The following is a 17,387-nucleotide window of genomic DNA, read 5'->3' as shown; positions in this document are numbered from 1 at the left end:
TCTTCATACCCTCATCGCAGCCCAGTACACTGGATTTGGAAGGATGCAGAAATGAGAAAATAACCTGCTGTGGAAACCTTGCAAAGGGGGGCTAGATCGGATGACACAGCTGTGATGTTTAACTCTTTTTCTCAGGCTGATTGAACTACCGGTGGGACCACAGTGGAACTTCCTAATCAGACTGGGTGTGGGGCAAGGGAATTTGTACTTTAATAATGTTCTGCAGCAGATTCGGAGATGTGTGAGAACAAGATGGAGTGTCATCTCTATGTGAGGATGATCTTCCAAAATGCTGACAGTGCCACTGGAAGTAGGGTCCCTTTATACCAGGTCCTTTCACATCCTATGTAAAGATCATCTCTGGAGTGAATGTTTTTAAATATATGGTGAGAAAAATGTATCCTCATTCATGGTCTTTCCATGCGGAGGGACTTCAGCCCGTATGTCTCCAAGCGGCAGAAGGCAGGGCACTCACCATTCCAGGCCCTTACCCTTCAATGGCAGCATGGGCACAGTCACTGTGACAACCACAACACACTTCCTCACACTCCTAAATGCTCCCCAATGTCAGTTCAAAACCCCTGATTGAGAGCCACTGAGCCAGACTAAACACCCTGCTTCTGGAGGGAGAGATGGTCTGCCTAATTAGGACTTGAGGAAGATCCAGCCCTTCCCTCTCTGTTTTCTTGCGCCTGCCCATAGAGGGCGTAAACTGGCCTGAGGTTTCCAGCCTGGCCTGGGCCTGGCTGACGCATCTTCTTACATCTCAGATCACAACTCTGGGGGAGTCTGCACTCTAGAGAGGAAGAAAGGGGCTCTCAGTTTTACACGAGCACCTACAATAAATCTGAGGAAAAAAGTGTAAAGTTGCTTCAGGGAATATAGACCTATGACTACAGTCCCACTCTTACATTGTAGAGATGCCTTTCATCATGTCTCTTTCTGTTGTGAGAGAACACTACTGTTTCAAGAGAAAGAACTTTGACGAACAGTTTTATTGAACAGTTTTATTCTGCCTTAGAATAAAAACCTTGCTTTAGTATTGTAAGGTGCACTGCAGGTATGCCATGCTGCCAGTTACTACTGGGGCACCAAATGCCCCAGTGACCCAGGGGCCTGGGAAAATGCATGAATTCATACTTTCAGAGCATAGAGAACTGCTATTTACAGCTTTTCTTCTTGAAATTGGCCCGGGACATCTCAGTCTACACAGGTATTGCCATAGCACTTGTTTTAATGCTCAGAATGCCTCAGAAATGTGTTCAGTATCATGATTTGTGGGTCCTCCAAAAGGTTTTGTTGTTAACATGCAAGCAAACAGTATTAAACAATATTATCTAAACTATGGCTGCCAAGTACTGGACCTTAATAATGAAACCAAATTACAAAACATTTCCTTGTAGAGCTATACAAAAGATATAAAATTAAAAATATCAACCATCTTTAAATATTCCAATTCCCCTACAGTGCAGTCTTCCATATCTGCATCACTACTGAATATTTTAAGGAGAAAGTTAACAAAAATCAAAATAGATAAAAATATTTAAATCTTTGGATCCCTTTATTCCATGGCCTTCATAAAAACACAAAAGTGGCCAGATTTTTTTTTTCCACTATAGCTTAAAATATCAAAAAGATTTACTAGTAATTTATAATTAGCAATGAACTCTATACTGAGTCATCTGGGGGGTGGGGGGTCACAGGCCCCAAGGACCAGTGTTACAATATCGTAAGAGTTGCCAAAATAATTTTGAACGCTCTGAATTCTCTTGAAATATAATGGAATGAGTCAAGGTATCACGACAAAATTCCAGGCATATCAGGGAGAACAGGTTAGTTGTTACCTAGTTTTGATGTCTTAAAAAAGGGGAAGTTACTTATTTGAAAATACAGCTAAGTACATTCTTATCTATGATTATTTACATTCATATACTGAAAATATCTATTATTTGGACAAATCCTGTGATATGCCATTTGCTAAAAAATGACGTTCTTATAATTGAATATGAGTAATTTATCTTTTTAGATAATGGAAGAATGTACCAAATCTTTATGTTTTAAACATCAAAAAAAAAAAAATTAAAATTAAAAATCTTGCACTTGGAAAGCTATGAAAAAAGGCCCACCCATATTTTGCTCCTCAGCACACCAACTTCTGCAAGGACACAGTATGTTTGCTGACTTTAAAATGTTTATTCTTTAAAAAATTAGTTGCTTTTTATACAGCTATACAAAGTCCTTAATGTTTCTTTGGCAATGGAATATAATGGAATTTTACAACTATATAAAAAAGTTACCTTTGCCTAAGAAACAGTATTTACTGTGTGTACATAGTTGACTGACAAAATTCTCTACCATCCAGCACCCTAATTAATTGATGAAATAAGCTATCTCAAAGGGGATATTACAGGATTTCCAAAAAGAAAGAGAAAGATATAGACACACACACACATACACACACACACACACAACCTCCTGTGGCTCAAAACACAGTATCACGGCCCAATCTGCAGGCAACTTGCAGTAATTGCCAAATACAATTTAGTGATAAGAAAAATCCTTTCAGTGATGAAAAAATACTTAGAAGTTCCATTGAAGTACTGCTTTAGCTTAACTATACATAAGAAATTACTTAACCTTCTGCTATTCCAAATATATTTAATGCTCAATTTTAAAGATGAGCTTTTCCCCCAAAAGTAACTGCATTGTATCTTTGAAATTAAGCAGAAAAACAAACAAACAAAAAAACCCAGTGCTGGTGACAAATATACAGCAAATTCACTTCTTCATTCTTCGCAAAGACCAAAACCAATTCTCAGGACCGAAGTAGCTAGAAATTCTCCTATTTTTCAAAGGCTTGTTTGTAGACTATGCAGCAACTTTGTTGTCTTTCTAAAAAGGAAAAACAAATTAGTTCATGTTTCAAATTTTTGATTTGTTAGTATTTCTAATAATTTTCAAAGTTAAAGTAGTAGTGTTATGGGCTGGTCTCAACAAGACGGCCTCCCTGAAATACAGGTGTACCCCACTATCTTGGTTGCCATACTAATAATTTTTAAAACAGTGATAGAGCTTACTCATCAAACCTCCTGGTAGGCAAATTCATCAAACACAACAACTGACATCATACTCAGGAGAAGATAAATAAAATCCCTAAGTCTTTGATGTCTTTATTAAGCAATAAAATATTCAGAGAATAAAATAAGTAACATTTCTTTGCAAAATTTTATATAGAAACAATGATTTAGAAATTAATTTTAAAGGATAAGCTTTTATATTTAAAGCAAGCTCTGAAAATTGGAAAGCTGACCAGGAAATTTAAAAAAGTAACCAGGGAGAAAGCAATAAAAATCTCCAGAATCCTCTCTAGCTTCCCAGTGAGCTAAATCCTAAACTAAAGGCCTGAACACAGCACTAGCCTGTGGGGCTTTTGCTCTCCCCAGGACTAGTGGCTACTGCATACTTGCTTTTTATTGCTGATTCTCACCCTGGTGAAACAACTGTTCCTTACATTAAAAACTTAACTTTACCTATGTATACAATGCCAAACCACTTGTACAATGTTGTTAAATGGAAATACAGACGAATGGCATGAGCTGGCACAGAAAGAAATAAGCTAAAGATGATCCCACTGTCCTGTACCAAAGCCAACCTTCGTATGCCCCGCTGTTTGTCTTTTTACCCTTTCAGAAAGCTGTAAGATCAGTTCAGATCTTTTGGTATCCTAAAGCAGTTTTCTGAAAGATTTAAAGAAAAAAAAAAGTGAGACAGAGAGGAGCGAGGTAGAGGGGATGGGAGGAGAAGACACAAGGAGGAAAGGGAGGCAGTACGTGCTAAGTCACTTCAGATGCCTCCTTGTCTCTGACCTCTCTGAAGCAACACAGACTCAAATGGATAGCAACCGGTCTCCCCTTCTATGGTGCTTCACCTTCTTAGCAGCAGCATATAAAGTAGGAGCTTATCCCCAGCTAGATACTCACCCCCCAAAAAAGAAAGAAAAAAGGTACCATTTGGAATAAACTTTTAAGTTTATGTTTCTAACATTATTCTTAAGCAAAATTGGGCCTAACATCAGAGTGTTTAAAAGGAGATTTACAAAGCCATGAGCCTATGTTTATCCATGTTTTCATTAAACAAGATATGCTTATGTTCACCCCAAACTAATGATTCATGTGCTGATACAGCATACAGAACAAAGCCAAGCCTATCACAAGAAGACTGCGGCAAATGCCATCGATGTCCATCTCTTGAAAGTGTTACATGCTGTTTCAGAAATGAGTTTAACTCTTGAAGGTGAATCTACTTATCTAATAGTGATCACTCCCCATGTCTACCTTTAAAGGTATCATACATAATTTTGAAGGTACAGGCTGCAGAGAGGGTGAGGGCTCTAGTGGCAACAGAAGGATTATTCAACTTTGGAATGGACCGTCAAGGGCTAGCCACACTCATGTCAATGGAATAACTTGTTACTTGGCTTACTGGTGGCTGTTTAGATGAAGGAAAGTAACAGTTTTTTACAGACAATATGACAGCTGTTTATTTTTCAAATATCTGAAATACTGTCACAAAGTATATATATGTATATGCTGTGTCTACAAGGTAGAGTTTATACTAATATACTGAAGACACAGGAAAAAAGATTTTCACTCAAATTGGGTGTCTATTAAAACCTAACAATTTGAGTACCCTTGGAGGTGAGGTGCTCTTAGGAAGATGAAGCTCCCAGTCTACAGAATAGGTTTATAGTTTGACCAGGTCAGAAATCTCAGATGATTTCCAATTCTGGGACTCTGGTGATCGTTAAAAGGCAAAACTGTGCAATTCCCTTTCCATAAAAGTCAAAACGGAGGGTCTGAAAGGTTTAACAATTCAATTAAGATCATCAGTAAAGATTACTAAAGACACCTATGCCTGGGGATCGAACTCATGCTACAGTGCCTGCGGATAGCTTCACAGTGCTGAAACTTAACCCCTTGCACCACCAGGGAGGTCCAAAACTAAATATTCTAAATAGGCACGTTTTCCATAGAAATTAAAATTGAAGTTATACAGATACCCTAAAAAAATCCTCTCAAATAAAAGTAAAAATATGTGAGTTTTACACCAACACCGAAGTATGTAATCACTTACCCTATACTCAAAATCTGCAAACTCCCTGCCCCCACGGCCTCCTCTGAATCCACCACGAAATCCTCGAGGGGCTGTGAAGGCACCACCTCTGCCACCGCCACGTCCTCGGCCACCACGGAAACCAAGCCCTCCTCTGCCTCTGTAACCCCCACGACCACGGTTTGGACGAAGTGGGATTCCAAATGTTTCAGCATTTAATCTTCTTTCTTCAGCCCAGGTTGGTCTTCGTTCTCTATTATAAGAATAATCTTTAGCTTATCACATTTTTAAGAACATTTTTCACCAACATTATGTAACGCTAATTCTGAAATTAAGGCTATGTAGTTCCTAAAGCTCAAATAAAAATAAGCATTTTATCTAAGTCATCAAAATCTGTGCCTATAATAGTGAGAATTTATTTGGAAATATGACTGATATCAGTTGCTTGCGAATATAGTTGATAAAAGAAGGTAACATAATTAACCCCCACATAGTGGAAACTCAGACATAATGTGATTGACAACTGACTGACTACCCTCTACTCAGCCATGGCAGAAGAGAAGGCAAAGTCAAGAAACTCTACTTCGGGAAGCTAGGACATGGAAGGTAGGTCCCTGCATTCCCAATACACTCCTGACACAATCTCTGCACCTGATGCCTGTAGCCAAGTGTCTCAATCGCTACAGCCCAGACAATCACTAGGCTTAGACCAATTCCTATACCTATGCGTGTTTAAAATGAAATATTCAACTGCCACCAGATGGCACCAAACTGCAATCAGGAAAAGGACAATTCTGACTGGGCCACACAATGTCTGGAGCTCTTAGCTTGTTATGCTGGGTCCTTTAACTATCCTGACAATTTTTTTTGGCTCACATTTCCTACAATATGGGAGAGTTTTACTATATTGGCAAATTCAAAGTAATAAGTTCTGGACAGGCTTCATTTGAACTACACTGCTGAGAGGAAAAAAGGTCTTATTTAGAGGTCAGGTGAATGCTTCTGTTTTAATTACAACTTTTCAAATATGGCTGTGTCCTTAAACAAAAGTATATCTACTTCTTCTTTTCAAGGACTAATGTCATTAAAAGTTTAGTACAAACTATCTTATTTTAGAAAAATAAAGCATTAAAAGTTGCAGTTATATTTTTAAAGTATTCATTCAACTTTGTGAATTTATAAGGAATGACTTCACACTTCGACATCCCAAAAGCAACTTAAAGGACTATACCTATTATCATCACAAGAAATATTATCAAAGAAGGATTTAGTTTTGTCATAATAGCAATTAGGTCCAAGTGGATCTTCCTCATCAGCATTTCCTTCACTGTTTTGGGTGTCAACTCCAGAGTCTCCTTTATCTTCACCATTTACAGGCTTCTCCTGTTTCTCAAGTTTATCTTCTAGTAAAAAACAAGCATATACCATAAAATTTAAGACCTATATTGAACATCTACAACTCACAAATCAAGTAAGATCATTTTCTGAGTAGAAAAAAATGAAAACTCACCTTTCAATTTAAGTTTATTATGAAACTCCCTGTCAATTTCCTCCTTGTTAAATTGTGCATTCGCACTTTCAAAGTCAAAGTCTTTCTCAAATTTCATTGGACCATCTCGTCGAATACCAAATCTTCCCCTGCCGCCTCGATGACCTCCACGCCCTCTCCTCGGAGCTGAAGGAGCACCCGGAACTATGTTGAAAAGGAATAAGCTAGTTTAGGACAGAAGCTATTACTGTGGTCTTTATATTAAATGGGCAACAAAAGAAATGCTTATAAGTCTTTATATATACTATACTTTTAATATAAAAAAAGGAAGTTTTACTAACATTTAATATACAAACTGACAATAGCACACACGAAATCAACACTTATGTGATCTACACTCTTATGTTCCTGACTACACAGACAATCTGGGGGACTTCTGCACTAGAAATTACCATATACCCCTGGAGGTTAGGGGTTTCATTTTCCTTACTGCTTGATATCACTAATACAAAGTGCTGAAAACATAGCAGATTCTCAAAATATAGGAAGTCTTATGAAAAAGATCATAGGAATCAAGCTTTATAATAAGTAAAATGAAGGAACACTAATTGGCACAAGTTGCAAAATAGGAGGTGGTTTATTTCCCCAACAGATAACACAAAAGACAAAAAGTACCAGTTCTCAGTCATCCCAACCACTTCCTACTTCATCTTTACTGTCCTCGAAGTGGCTCCTTATTCAAGTCTTCCTGTATCTATTCTCTACTACATAAAACTGTGGAACACGGTAAGAGGATGTATGAGGTATAATAATAGCAGTCCAAAGTAGCATAAATTGTAGTTAAAACACAAGATCTGAAATATCCAACACAGGAGGAATAGTACTGAAGGAAAAAACAAGAGGAACAATGCAATAGTTTTTGACTCTAATTAAAAAAATACAGAGCACAAAGCAGTATGAATTCAGTAATTATTTGAAATATTTAACATATACCGAGCAAGGTCAGAAATGATTAGAGTTAACAGACAGATTTATGTTCACTATTGGCTGAAGTCTGGTAAACTGTGCAAACATGAGAAAACAACTCAAAAAATCCACAGCAGCATAACCAGACACTTAAATCTAAATAAGCAAGAGCTTTAAAGCACTCAATTTTTCTATTAAAGATGTCTGGCCACAAGCCAGGAAATACAACATGATCCTTTCATCTTTAAAAAACAAAAAAAAAAAACAACAACTGTTACAGTATAGTCTATGTCTGCAAAATCTTATGAAGAAAATCTGAAAGAATGGTCACTGTTCTGTTAATGAACCTCTGGGATATGAATTTTGAAGTGCAGTAAAAGCCACTTTTATTTATTTCTGTGATTTTAAAATGAGGGAACTATGGCAATTATTTTGAGAGGAGTTCTCCTTTTTTCCAAATTAAAAAAAGTGAAATAGAAAAATCAGACCCAAAACTCTGTATTCTATGTCACAAAGGACAAATAAACACATAAAAATGGGTAAGAGAATTAATATACTTGTAAAAATACATCTAACTTTCTAAAATTAAACAAAAAATCACTTTCCAAATGTGAAGTGATTGTATACTGCCATTACTTTTTTGTTTTTTAAAGTTTATTTACGCATACAAGAACTGGGGTGCAGGCCAGAGGTGTGTGTGGGGCGGTGGTGGTGAGAGGATTCACCAGAGAGAAAGTGGGGAGCAGAACAGGCAGATTGACTGAAATACACTGCTGAGGGGAGCAGAAGGCAAGACAGGAGAGGAGAGGTCTGCTGCACCATGTGGGTATCTCCCTGGCCGGGGATTGAACTCACGATGTAGTGGCTGGCAATAGCTTGACAGCACTGTGTCTTTAACCCCTGTGCCACCAGGGAGGCCCCTGCCTTTACTTTTTAATTGGGAAGTTTTAATCTATATACCTTACTCATAAATTTGAAAAGATCAAAAAACAATTTGGGGAGTAAATATTAGAAATTATAAGACAGAAATAGAAAGTAAGTACACAGTATTATAAATCAGTAACTATGAAAAGTTAAAATTCTTGAATAATTCAAATAAAGGCTTAAGGTTTATTAAATAATTTTAGTAAGAAAACTTCACATGTTAAGGTATAGACAATTTCATTTTTAAAAGCATAGAAAACAATGAAAGCAATTTTATAATACTAACATGAAACTCAAATAAAAACATTAAAAAGGGATATAGAGATCGAGGAAACACAAAGTATAAATGTATAAAATCCTAACTAACGAATAACATTCAGGGTTATATTAAAAGCCAACTGCCTACTATGAGTTATAGTTTAGTGCAGAAATGTGGCAATGATTTAATAAAAATAAAAAAACGCTTACTTTAAAACAGACACACAAAAATACTGAAAAAATAGTAGAGAGGTTCTATGTGCTCATTACCCAGCTTTCCTTCCAAAGTAACAGCTTATCTAACTAGTGTACATTATCAAAACCAGGAATTCAACACTGGTACATTATTACACTACAGATCTCATTAAGATTTTAAGAGGGTTTTTTTTTTTGGGAGGGGGGAGACTATGTATGCAGTTGCAGTGTATCTTCATGTTGTCCTGTCACATATATACGTGAAATACCAATATATACATCCATACAACCACCTTCATTAGCAAAGTAAAGAACTAGGCTGTTACCACACGGAATGTCCCTGTGCTACTCTTATAATAACCAACCTTTGTCATCCTTTTTTTTTTTTGGATAGTAATTGTGCATCATACATTTAAAATAGGCTGCTGAGATGTACAGGACATGGCTTTCAGATTCAAGTAACTTACCTATTTGTCTCTTGTTGTCATTTCTGAGTTGCTCATTTTCTGGTCTTGAAACTTTGTGTACTTCAGCTATAAGAGAAGATATACCAAATGACAAATCAGGTCAGGACACATAATCAAAAACTTCGGTAAAGTAAAAAATGGAGGGAAAAACCCCAAAACAAAACCAAAAAAATCTATACCCCCACCACCATCACTACTTTGAGTCAAATCTGAAAGCATATTGAACAATCTATCAAGTTCAGCTTAAACTTTCTAGTACCATTCATGTAAAGTAAATCTTTTTAATGAAAATAAGGTGAATGGAAAATGCTGATCAGTCAATTAAGTAATAGTAAATAGCTAAAGTTCTACCTCGCCTGTGCTCTTGATTCTCTATTGCTTTTTGGCTGGTAGATGGTAAAGGCCTGGATGATACAGGGCTCCTTCTCCCAACAGGTGCCGGAGCAGGTAAGTGGGCCGAGGCGGTCTGTACTGCTTGTTCCATGGTTGGACTTTTTCTCAAAGGATCTAACTGAGGGCTTGAACGACCTAAAACGTAACCAAAAGATAAGAAACTACCCTATCCCTGGGGATTTCAAAATAATCTAGACCCTAAAATGTCTAGAATCTCTACCAATTTCATCCTGAGCACAAATTTGAATTCTTTTACTTATTAGAACAGAGTGTAAAACTGATTATTTCGAGTGGGTTGGTCACTGTTAGTAAAGGAATGTCTAAAAACAAAACAGAAGAAGATCCAAACAAAGAATACTCAGCTTTATCTGGAATCTACCTGGTAGAATAAGGCTTAAGAAAGTTTTTCAAAAATGGATCCTGGTATAAGATTTCTCCGAAATGATCAAGATTTTGCCGCTGCAGGTGAGAAGCAGGTTTTCCCCCAACCACCACAACAAGGTTATATTGACACTTCAACCATTATTTCCAGAGACTAACTTGTTTAGTACTTTCTGAAGATATGTCTCAAGTGATACCTCTAACCTATAGGTATTATCTCCATTAACTGTCTACTGAAAGTTAGGTAAAGTTTTTCACTAGCTTTGGTGGTCTGGATAATTAAACGTCAATACTCAAAGTAGGCAACAAATAAACCCTTCAGATAACTGCACAGTAATAACACTCATTCCTTGCTATTTGATTCTTGGCAAGTTTTTACTTAGTATGTTTTTACTACTTATAAATTCCATTTTTCCCTCTTAGAGATCAGAGCCTGGTCATATTCAGTGCTCCGATCATGCTCTTTGTCCCTATATATAACATTCTCTGTAAATCTCTACTTAGCCCATGATATAGCACTAAAATGTTTTAAAAAATTATGCTCATTTTATATAAAAATCTATTTATATAAAAATCATATTCCCTAACGTGTTGCAAAAGTTACTACCCACTTGTGCAAATAAATTTGCACAGACCCCAAATAGTGAACCAGCACGTGCCCATGATGCACTGATGGTGGTGCACTAGATGCTTTGGGGACTATTGACAACATCCCCCAAATTCAGTTTTCTAATTACAATGTGTGTCACCATTCCAGTCATTATGCCAAAATTTTCTCTGCCATTAAGAAACAATGCAATTTTTCCATTGATTGTAATGGGAAATCATGGTGGTTTATATAGTCTAGGCTTAAGAGAAAATACTTTGTAAATACGTATCACCTTATAAAGTGATTTATTTATAAAAGTTAATTTTTTTTAAAAGTCTATTGCTTAGTTTCACACTACATGAAATTATGTTTATAAAATTTACTTCATTTTTTTAAAAAGACTTATTTATTTATTTATTTATACAAGCACTGGGCACAGTCAGAAGCACGGGAGGGTGAGCGAATTCACCAGAGCCATAGCTGGGGGCAGAACAGGCAGAAGGACCAAAGTACACTGCTGAGGGGAGCAGCGGGCGGCAGGAGAGGTCTGCGTGCCATGTGGGACCCTCCTCCGGTGGCCGGGGAGCAGCCGGGGATCGAACTGGCGCTGCAGAGGCCGCAGGCAGCTTCGCAACCCAGCGCTCAACCGCTGCGCCACTGGGGAGGCCCCTAAAATTTACTTCATTAAGGTTTTTCTTTGAGAAAAAAACCCTGTGACTCGCAAGTATTACTAGAACCACAATTAATAGGGCAATCACAGCAAGCATTTCTTTGGGCCTTTAAAAACCTTTTAATTAGAGTTGACTAGTTATGATAATAATTTTATTATAAGTAAGGAAATATAGGTAATACTGGACACACATACCATTAGGAAAAACCCAACATATTTCAGTATAATAAAAACACATCTCCTTGAACCACCTTCAAATTTTTATACAGGTAATCTACATGCTTTAATTGTATAAAACTGAGAAATTTTAGTTGGTGAAATCGACATGCAGATTCCCAGGCCCTTTCTGCCATGGCCTTATAAATATACCTGTCTTCTCGTAAATATGTACTTATATTAAAAAAAAAAAAAATCAACCTATTTAAAATTTATTTTAGCCCTAAGTATGAGGGATGAAATCTAGTTTATTGTTCCCAAATGATGGGGTAGTTGTCTGTCCCAATGTCATTTACTGCATAGTCTTTATTAATTAAAAAAATCTTTATCATGTACTAAACAATTTTTTAATTAAAGATTTATTTTTTTTTATGTATGCATACAAGAACTGGGGTACAGACCAGAGGTGTGGGGGTGGTGGTGAGAGGATTCACCAGAGAGAGAGAGTAGGGAACAAAACAGATTGACTTCATCCTCTTCAACCCCAACACCAAGAAGATATCCTTTTCCCTCTTACTTTTCATCTTTATCCTATATCTAATGACAGCTTTCCCCCTTCCATGTTTGACTTGTGATTTTTCTATCATTGCTATTTTAAGCAGTCAGTAAATATTTTTAAAAAGTCAAAAGAAAACAAAAAAAAATGCTAATACACATAATAAAGAGGATAGTTGAACCACTGGGTAGTAAAGAATAATGTATATGTTATTTAAATTAGTAAGAGATCTGGGATGAAGTTTTGAGAAAACACGTATCTTGTAAAAGAATTGGACAATGGAAAATGAAGACAATTGTGAAAAAGATTACTATGATTTGAATATAAACCTTCCATTATACAAACATTAAAAAAACAAACAAAACAAAACACAGATCGACTTCCATCAGTGCAGCAGTGAGCGAGACAGGAGAGGTCTGCTGCACCATGTGGGTAGCTCCCTGCCCGGAGATCAAACTCATGCTGCAGTGGCTGCGTATAGCTTCACAGTGCTGCATCTTAACCCCTTGCACCACCATGGAGGCCCCATGTACTAAATAATTTATACTTGGGTCTTTTTCTGACTTGTTCCATTCATCTAAATTTATTCCTGCAATACTTCATTTTATAGAAACTTCTTAACAAAAGTAGGTAAGCCCTATCTTATTTTATTTTTCAAGTATGTTTAACTACAAGCTTGTGTTTAAGGAATAATCTGTGATTCGGTTTCATTAAATTCTCCTATTCCATTATTGAAAATATAGTAGAAACAATTAAAATGAAAGTAAAATCTTCTCAATATCGTTATCTTTGTACTTAGGAAGAAGATAGGCTTCTCCTATTACATATGATTTCTTTCATGTTCTGCCTACATTTTATATTTTTCAATCAGAGGTTGGACATATTTCTCATAATGTATTTTATACATCATTTCTGACTGGTTATTGTAACAATATCTTTTATTCCCATTACATAACCAGTGGGTTAGGTGTTAGAACAACGATGTATTTTTGTATATTTACTTTACAATTCAAGTCCCTCATTAATTCTAGTTTTTTCCAATGATCTTAGTTCCAAGCAGAAAATCACAGCATTGGTAAATAATGCTAATTTTAAAATTTATGCCTCATTTCTTTTTCATGTGTTCCTGACTTAGCTAAAATTTTTAGAATGATGCAGATTAGCAATGATAACATGCACTCTTATTTATGATTTTAATAAAAATTCCCCCTGTGCTTCAATATTAAGGTTAATGTTGGCTACTGTTAAGATAGCTAACATCTACTAAGCATGTTCTATGTATTAGACATTGTGCTAAGGAGACTGCAAACATTTAAAAAATTTTAAATCTCCAAAATGATGTCTGTTAGTTAACAGCAAAGTCTGATTTTTAGTTTTAAAACTAAAGTATTATTTTGAAACTAGTGCTTAAAGAGTATTTCAACCATAAAGAATTCTTTAAAAAACAAAACCAAACCCAATAGTTGAAATTAATGTAAAAATAGTAACTATGACTATTTCAAAATATCTAAAGTGAGATAATGTTTAGTATTGGCTTGATTTTATCCTCAATGATTTAAAAAATACTGTTCTGTAATTATGACATCTTTCTAAAATGATTTTATTTTTTCAGTTAAATGCAAGCATCCATGTAAAAGCAACGAGCCAATAACATCCGCTTTAGTACAGACAAAAATGGATCTTAGAATCAGTGGAGGTCATGACTGGCTGGTGGAAAAACAGAATTATAAAAATGAAACAGGATCCTTCACAAAGCCTATTATAAAGCAGATAGATCACCAAGCTCCAGGATTCTGATCTAGCAGTTTTCAGGATCTACATTTTTAAGCAGCTCTCCAGATGATTTGGCTGTGGGTGGCTCACGCTGAGAACCAATGCTCTAGATTTTGTGAGAAGAGGTTAACAGCATCATGGATGGTTTGTTTTTTCAGTTGCTATTTCAAATTCATTACAAATAGTTCATTCTCAGTGGCAAGTCTGGGAGTGATCTGATATATTTAAGTATTATATCCAAGTTATATAATGGTCTTGTAAAAAAAGTCAAACTTAGAGAATGTCCACCATTTCGGATTTATGATCTAAGAATTGTAAAATGTCTAATTAGTGAAAGCCATTCAATAATATACTTATTGCAATCGCAATTAGAGAAATTTTCAGAAGAACCAAACAGAAATGTGATTTACGATCTGCAAAAGTTCTTCTATTCAGAAAAAGACAAAACCACTGTAGATAATTAGAATGGAAATATTTAAAGGAAAAGAAACCAGCTTACCTTGAGATGGTTGTGTTTTCAGAGATCTTGTATCTTGTGTAAAGGCAGAACCAACTGCACTACTTTGGGATAGGGGGCCACTGTTTGATGTTTCTGCTCCAAATGATGTCAAGGAGCTTCCAGCTTTAAGAAATTTTTAACGACAAAAAATTAAAAAACAAAGAAACACCCCCCCGAAAACCTTTAAAATCTCTTGATTATATAAAGCAATGTACCATTTCAATGATGGTAACTGCTGTTACCTACACATTTAAACAAATCAACTGTCCTAGAAATTAACTGAAGTTCAACAAGCAATAGTTTGAGAAATTTTTGACAGTATTAGAGAAAAAGGCAAGTCAATATAGACTCTACCATCACTGGGTGCAAATAACTTTTGTAACATATGCAATACTGGTCTAGGCAGTTCTACTGATGTGTCAGCAAGGATTCATGTCAGCTAGAGAAGGAGCAAAAATGGTACATTCTACACCAATGTTAAGGTTTAATTATTTTAATACCAAGTATCTGCATGAACAGCTGACTCAGCAGAATGATCTAGGAAGAAGTTTTCCACCATTTCCAAGGCAACAGACAATGGACTGCAATGTTCCCTGCCATGAGGAAGGTACGGTGGGTGCATTTTGCCTAAAGCAACCACAAAATGTTCTGGTCATATGAGTAACACAACTCCTAAAAATGGTTTTGATTCTTTGCCATGCTAGGTTATGTCAATCTTCTCTTAGTTTCTATGGCACTTATGGGACTATTCATTTTTCGTAGGCTGTGCTTTCTTCTTAGCATTTTCTCTAGCAGTACCAATTTTAATAGTCCTTTCCTAACCTCTAAATCCAATCTGAAGATGGTAGTCAGGATAATCTTTTATGAAAAACAAATATTACCACATTACTACATTGCTTAGGGGCCTTTGACGGCTTTCCACAACCCTCAAGATAAAAGTTCAAACCACTTACACCTCAGTTTATAAGTTTTCTCTTATCTGCTTACCTCTTTTATCAACTTCCCTGTTTCCACCAGCTCACTCCATCTCACAGCAGTTTACCCATCTTAAAATATCTAAACATTATGATCACATTCCCCAGAATTTTCTCATTTCCAGGCTAGGCAACTCCAATTCCACCAACCAGCATTCACCCTTATATGGTCTTTAGCCCCACTCCCACTTTTGACTCTTCTTGTTCATATTCCTTTTCAAAGAGCATCAGAACACAGTATGGTACCCCAGACATTGAGAAATCACTGGGCTCCCTTACCTACGCACTCTACTCAGGCTGTAGCCCCAACCAACCCAGGAGGCTTAACATAACCTCGCACAACATCCCCAGAAATGCTGGGAGTAGTACTTTCAGTGATTCTGTGGGAAGCTGTATCTATCCTTTTATCACTAGTAAAACTGGCAAATGACCAAGACACAAGCCACTCTGACATGTATTCCTATCTCCACATGGCTCTGTGTTAGTTTACTGATTCAACCTCTCACTGCTTGCCTCTAGTTAGCAAACTCTTCTGTATCTCCCATGTCTTCTCTTGAATTCATGATCATACCACACCCACTTTCTCCACCCCAATTCCACCACAGATTTATCTGAAATCAGTTTACATGGATGGTGTGAGGCAAGGTGCAAGGTTAATTTTTTCCAAATAGATCTAGCTGTTGCAACATCTGTTAACTCAAATGTTTTATAGATATTAAGTCATGCAAACTTTACAGTAATGCAGGAAGTGAGTAAAGTAATAATAACAATATTAGTCAATTATTCGATTTCCTGAAAGGAGTCTCAAAAGGAAATTATAATTTGCAACAACCCCTTATTTCAATCCTTAGGATTCTAACAGTGATAGCTACCAGAGAATATATCTTGCTTAACCTGTCTAATGCACACTGGTCTCACTACTTGAACAGGAATAGGAGCTACATGGACCAAAGCTACAGTATCTATTTCACCTAGCTAAGAAGTTTAAAATGAACCAACTGTTTAAATTTTTAATTTTGAAAAGTCAAACCTATGTCAAAATTGAAAGCACACTCTGAATACTAGCATATTCCTCATCTACTCACCAATTGCTAACATCTTGCCATACCTATTCTGTTTCTTCATCCAAATAAAAAAAAAAAAAAGTAAACTAAAAACCAAATAATCCACCCATCTCTTTCTCACTCCCTATTTCTGGCAACTACCAATCTGTTCTCTGTACAGACATGCATTGCTTGATGATGGGATACCGTCTGAGAAATGCATTGTTGTTAGGTGATTTCATTGTTGTGTGGATGCCAGAGTGTAATTAAACGTACCTAGATGGTATGGCCTACGATACACCTACACTATATGGTATACCCTATTGGAAACACCATAGTATTTGTTGTCTGTTAAGTAAATATCAAAGAGCTTTTTTTTTTTTTTTTTAATAAACATACATATAAAATTCCACATATAAGAGAGATCACACAGTATTTGTATTCCTCTGATTTATTTCACATCCATGTTGTCACATATGGCAAGATTTCATTCTTTTTTACAGCTGAGATAAAATTCCAATTATATATATTTACACCACAATTTCTTTATGCACTTATTCATAGAAGGATTTTTAGATAGTTTTTAAGTCTTGGCTATTATAAATAATGCTGCAATGAACATGGGGGTACAGATTTTTTTTTTTTTTCAATTTTGTGTTTGTTTCCTTAGATAAACACCCAGAACCAGATTTCTGGATCATATGGTAGTTCTATATTAAATTTTCTGAAGAACCTTCACATTGTTTCCCATAGTGGCTGCACCACTACGTCCTACCAAAAATGGACAAGGGTCCCCTTTTCTTTACATCCTTGCCAACATCTGTTATTTATACATATATTTGATAATAAATACTCTAACACATGTAAGGTAGAATCTGGTTTTTGCATTTTCCTGATTAATGATATAGAAAATCCTTTCATGTACCTGCTGGCTGTCTGCAT

The 17,387-nt window shown here is 36.1% G+C and overlaps 1 protein-coding gene across 3 annotated transcripts in view; it reads right to left on the bottom strand.

The window, feature by feature from the left end:
• Positions 1-968: 968 nt before the first annotated feature.
• The window catches only part of LSM14A (LSM14A mRNA processing body assembly factor), a 49,758-nt gene continuing 33,339 nt past the window's right edge, over positions 969-17,387 (bottom strand). The window contains exons 4-10 of one of the 3 annotated variants that reach the window (XM_037516497.1): positions 14,429-14,551; positions 9,763-9,939; positions 9,412-9,477; positions 6,623-6,805; positions 6,344-6,515; positions 5,134-5,365; positions 969-2,892 (exon numbers count right to left, since the gene is read on the bottom strand). In XM_037516497.1, the coding sequence (XP_037372394.1) occupies positions 2,869-2,892; positions 5,134-5,365; positions 6,344-6,515; positions 6,623-6,805; positions 9,412-9,477; positions 9,763-9,939; positions 14,429-14,551 (977 nt within the window). In that variant the 3' untranslated portion in view covers positions 969-2,868. The remainder of the gene's footprint in view (positions 2,893-5,133; positions 5,366-6,343; positions 6,516-6,622; positions 6,806-9,411; positions 9,478-9,762; positions 9,940-14,428; positions 14,552-17,387) is intronic. The other 2 variants (XM_037516498.2, XM_037516499.2) reach the window with 2 other exon arrangements.

The sequence above is a fragment of the Talpa occidentalis genome, unplaced genomic scaffold (genome assembly GCF_014898055.3).
Source record: "Talpa occidentalis isolate TD23 unplaced genomic scaffold, MPIMG_talOcc4v2.1 talOcc4.17, whole genome shotgun sequence".
Lineage (NCBI taxonomy): Eukaryota > Metazoa > Chordata > Mammalia > Eulipotyphla > Talpidae > Talpa > Talpa occidentalis.
The sequence above is the reverse complement of the archived record's forward strand: the minus strand, read 5'-3'. Positions and strand labels throughout refer to the sequence as shown.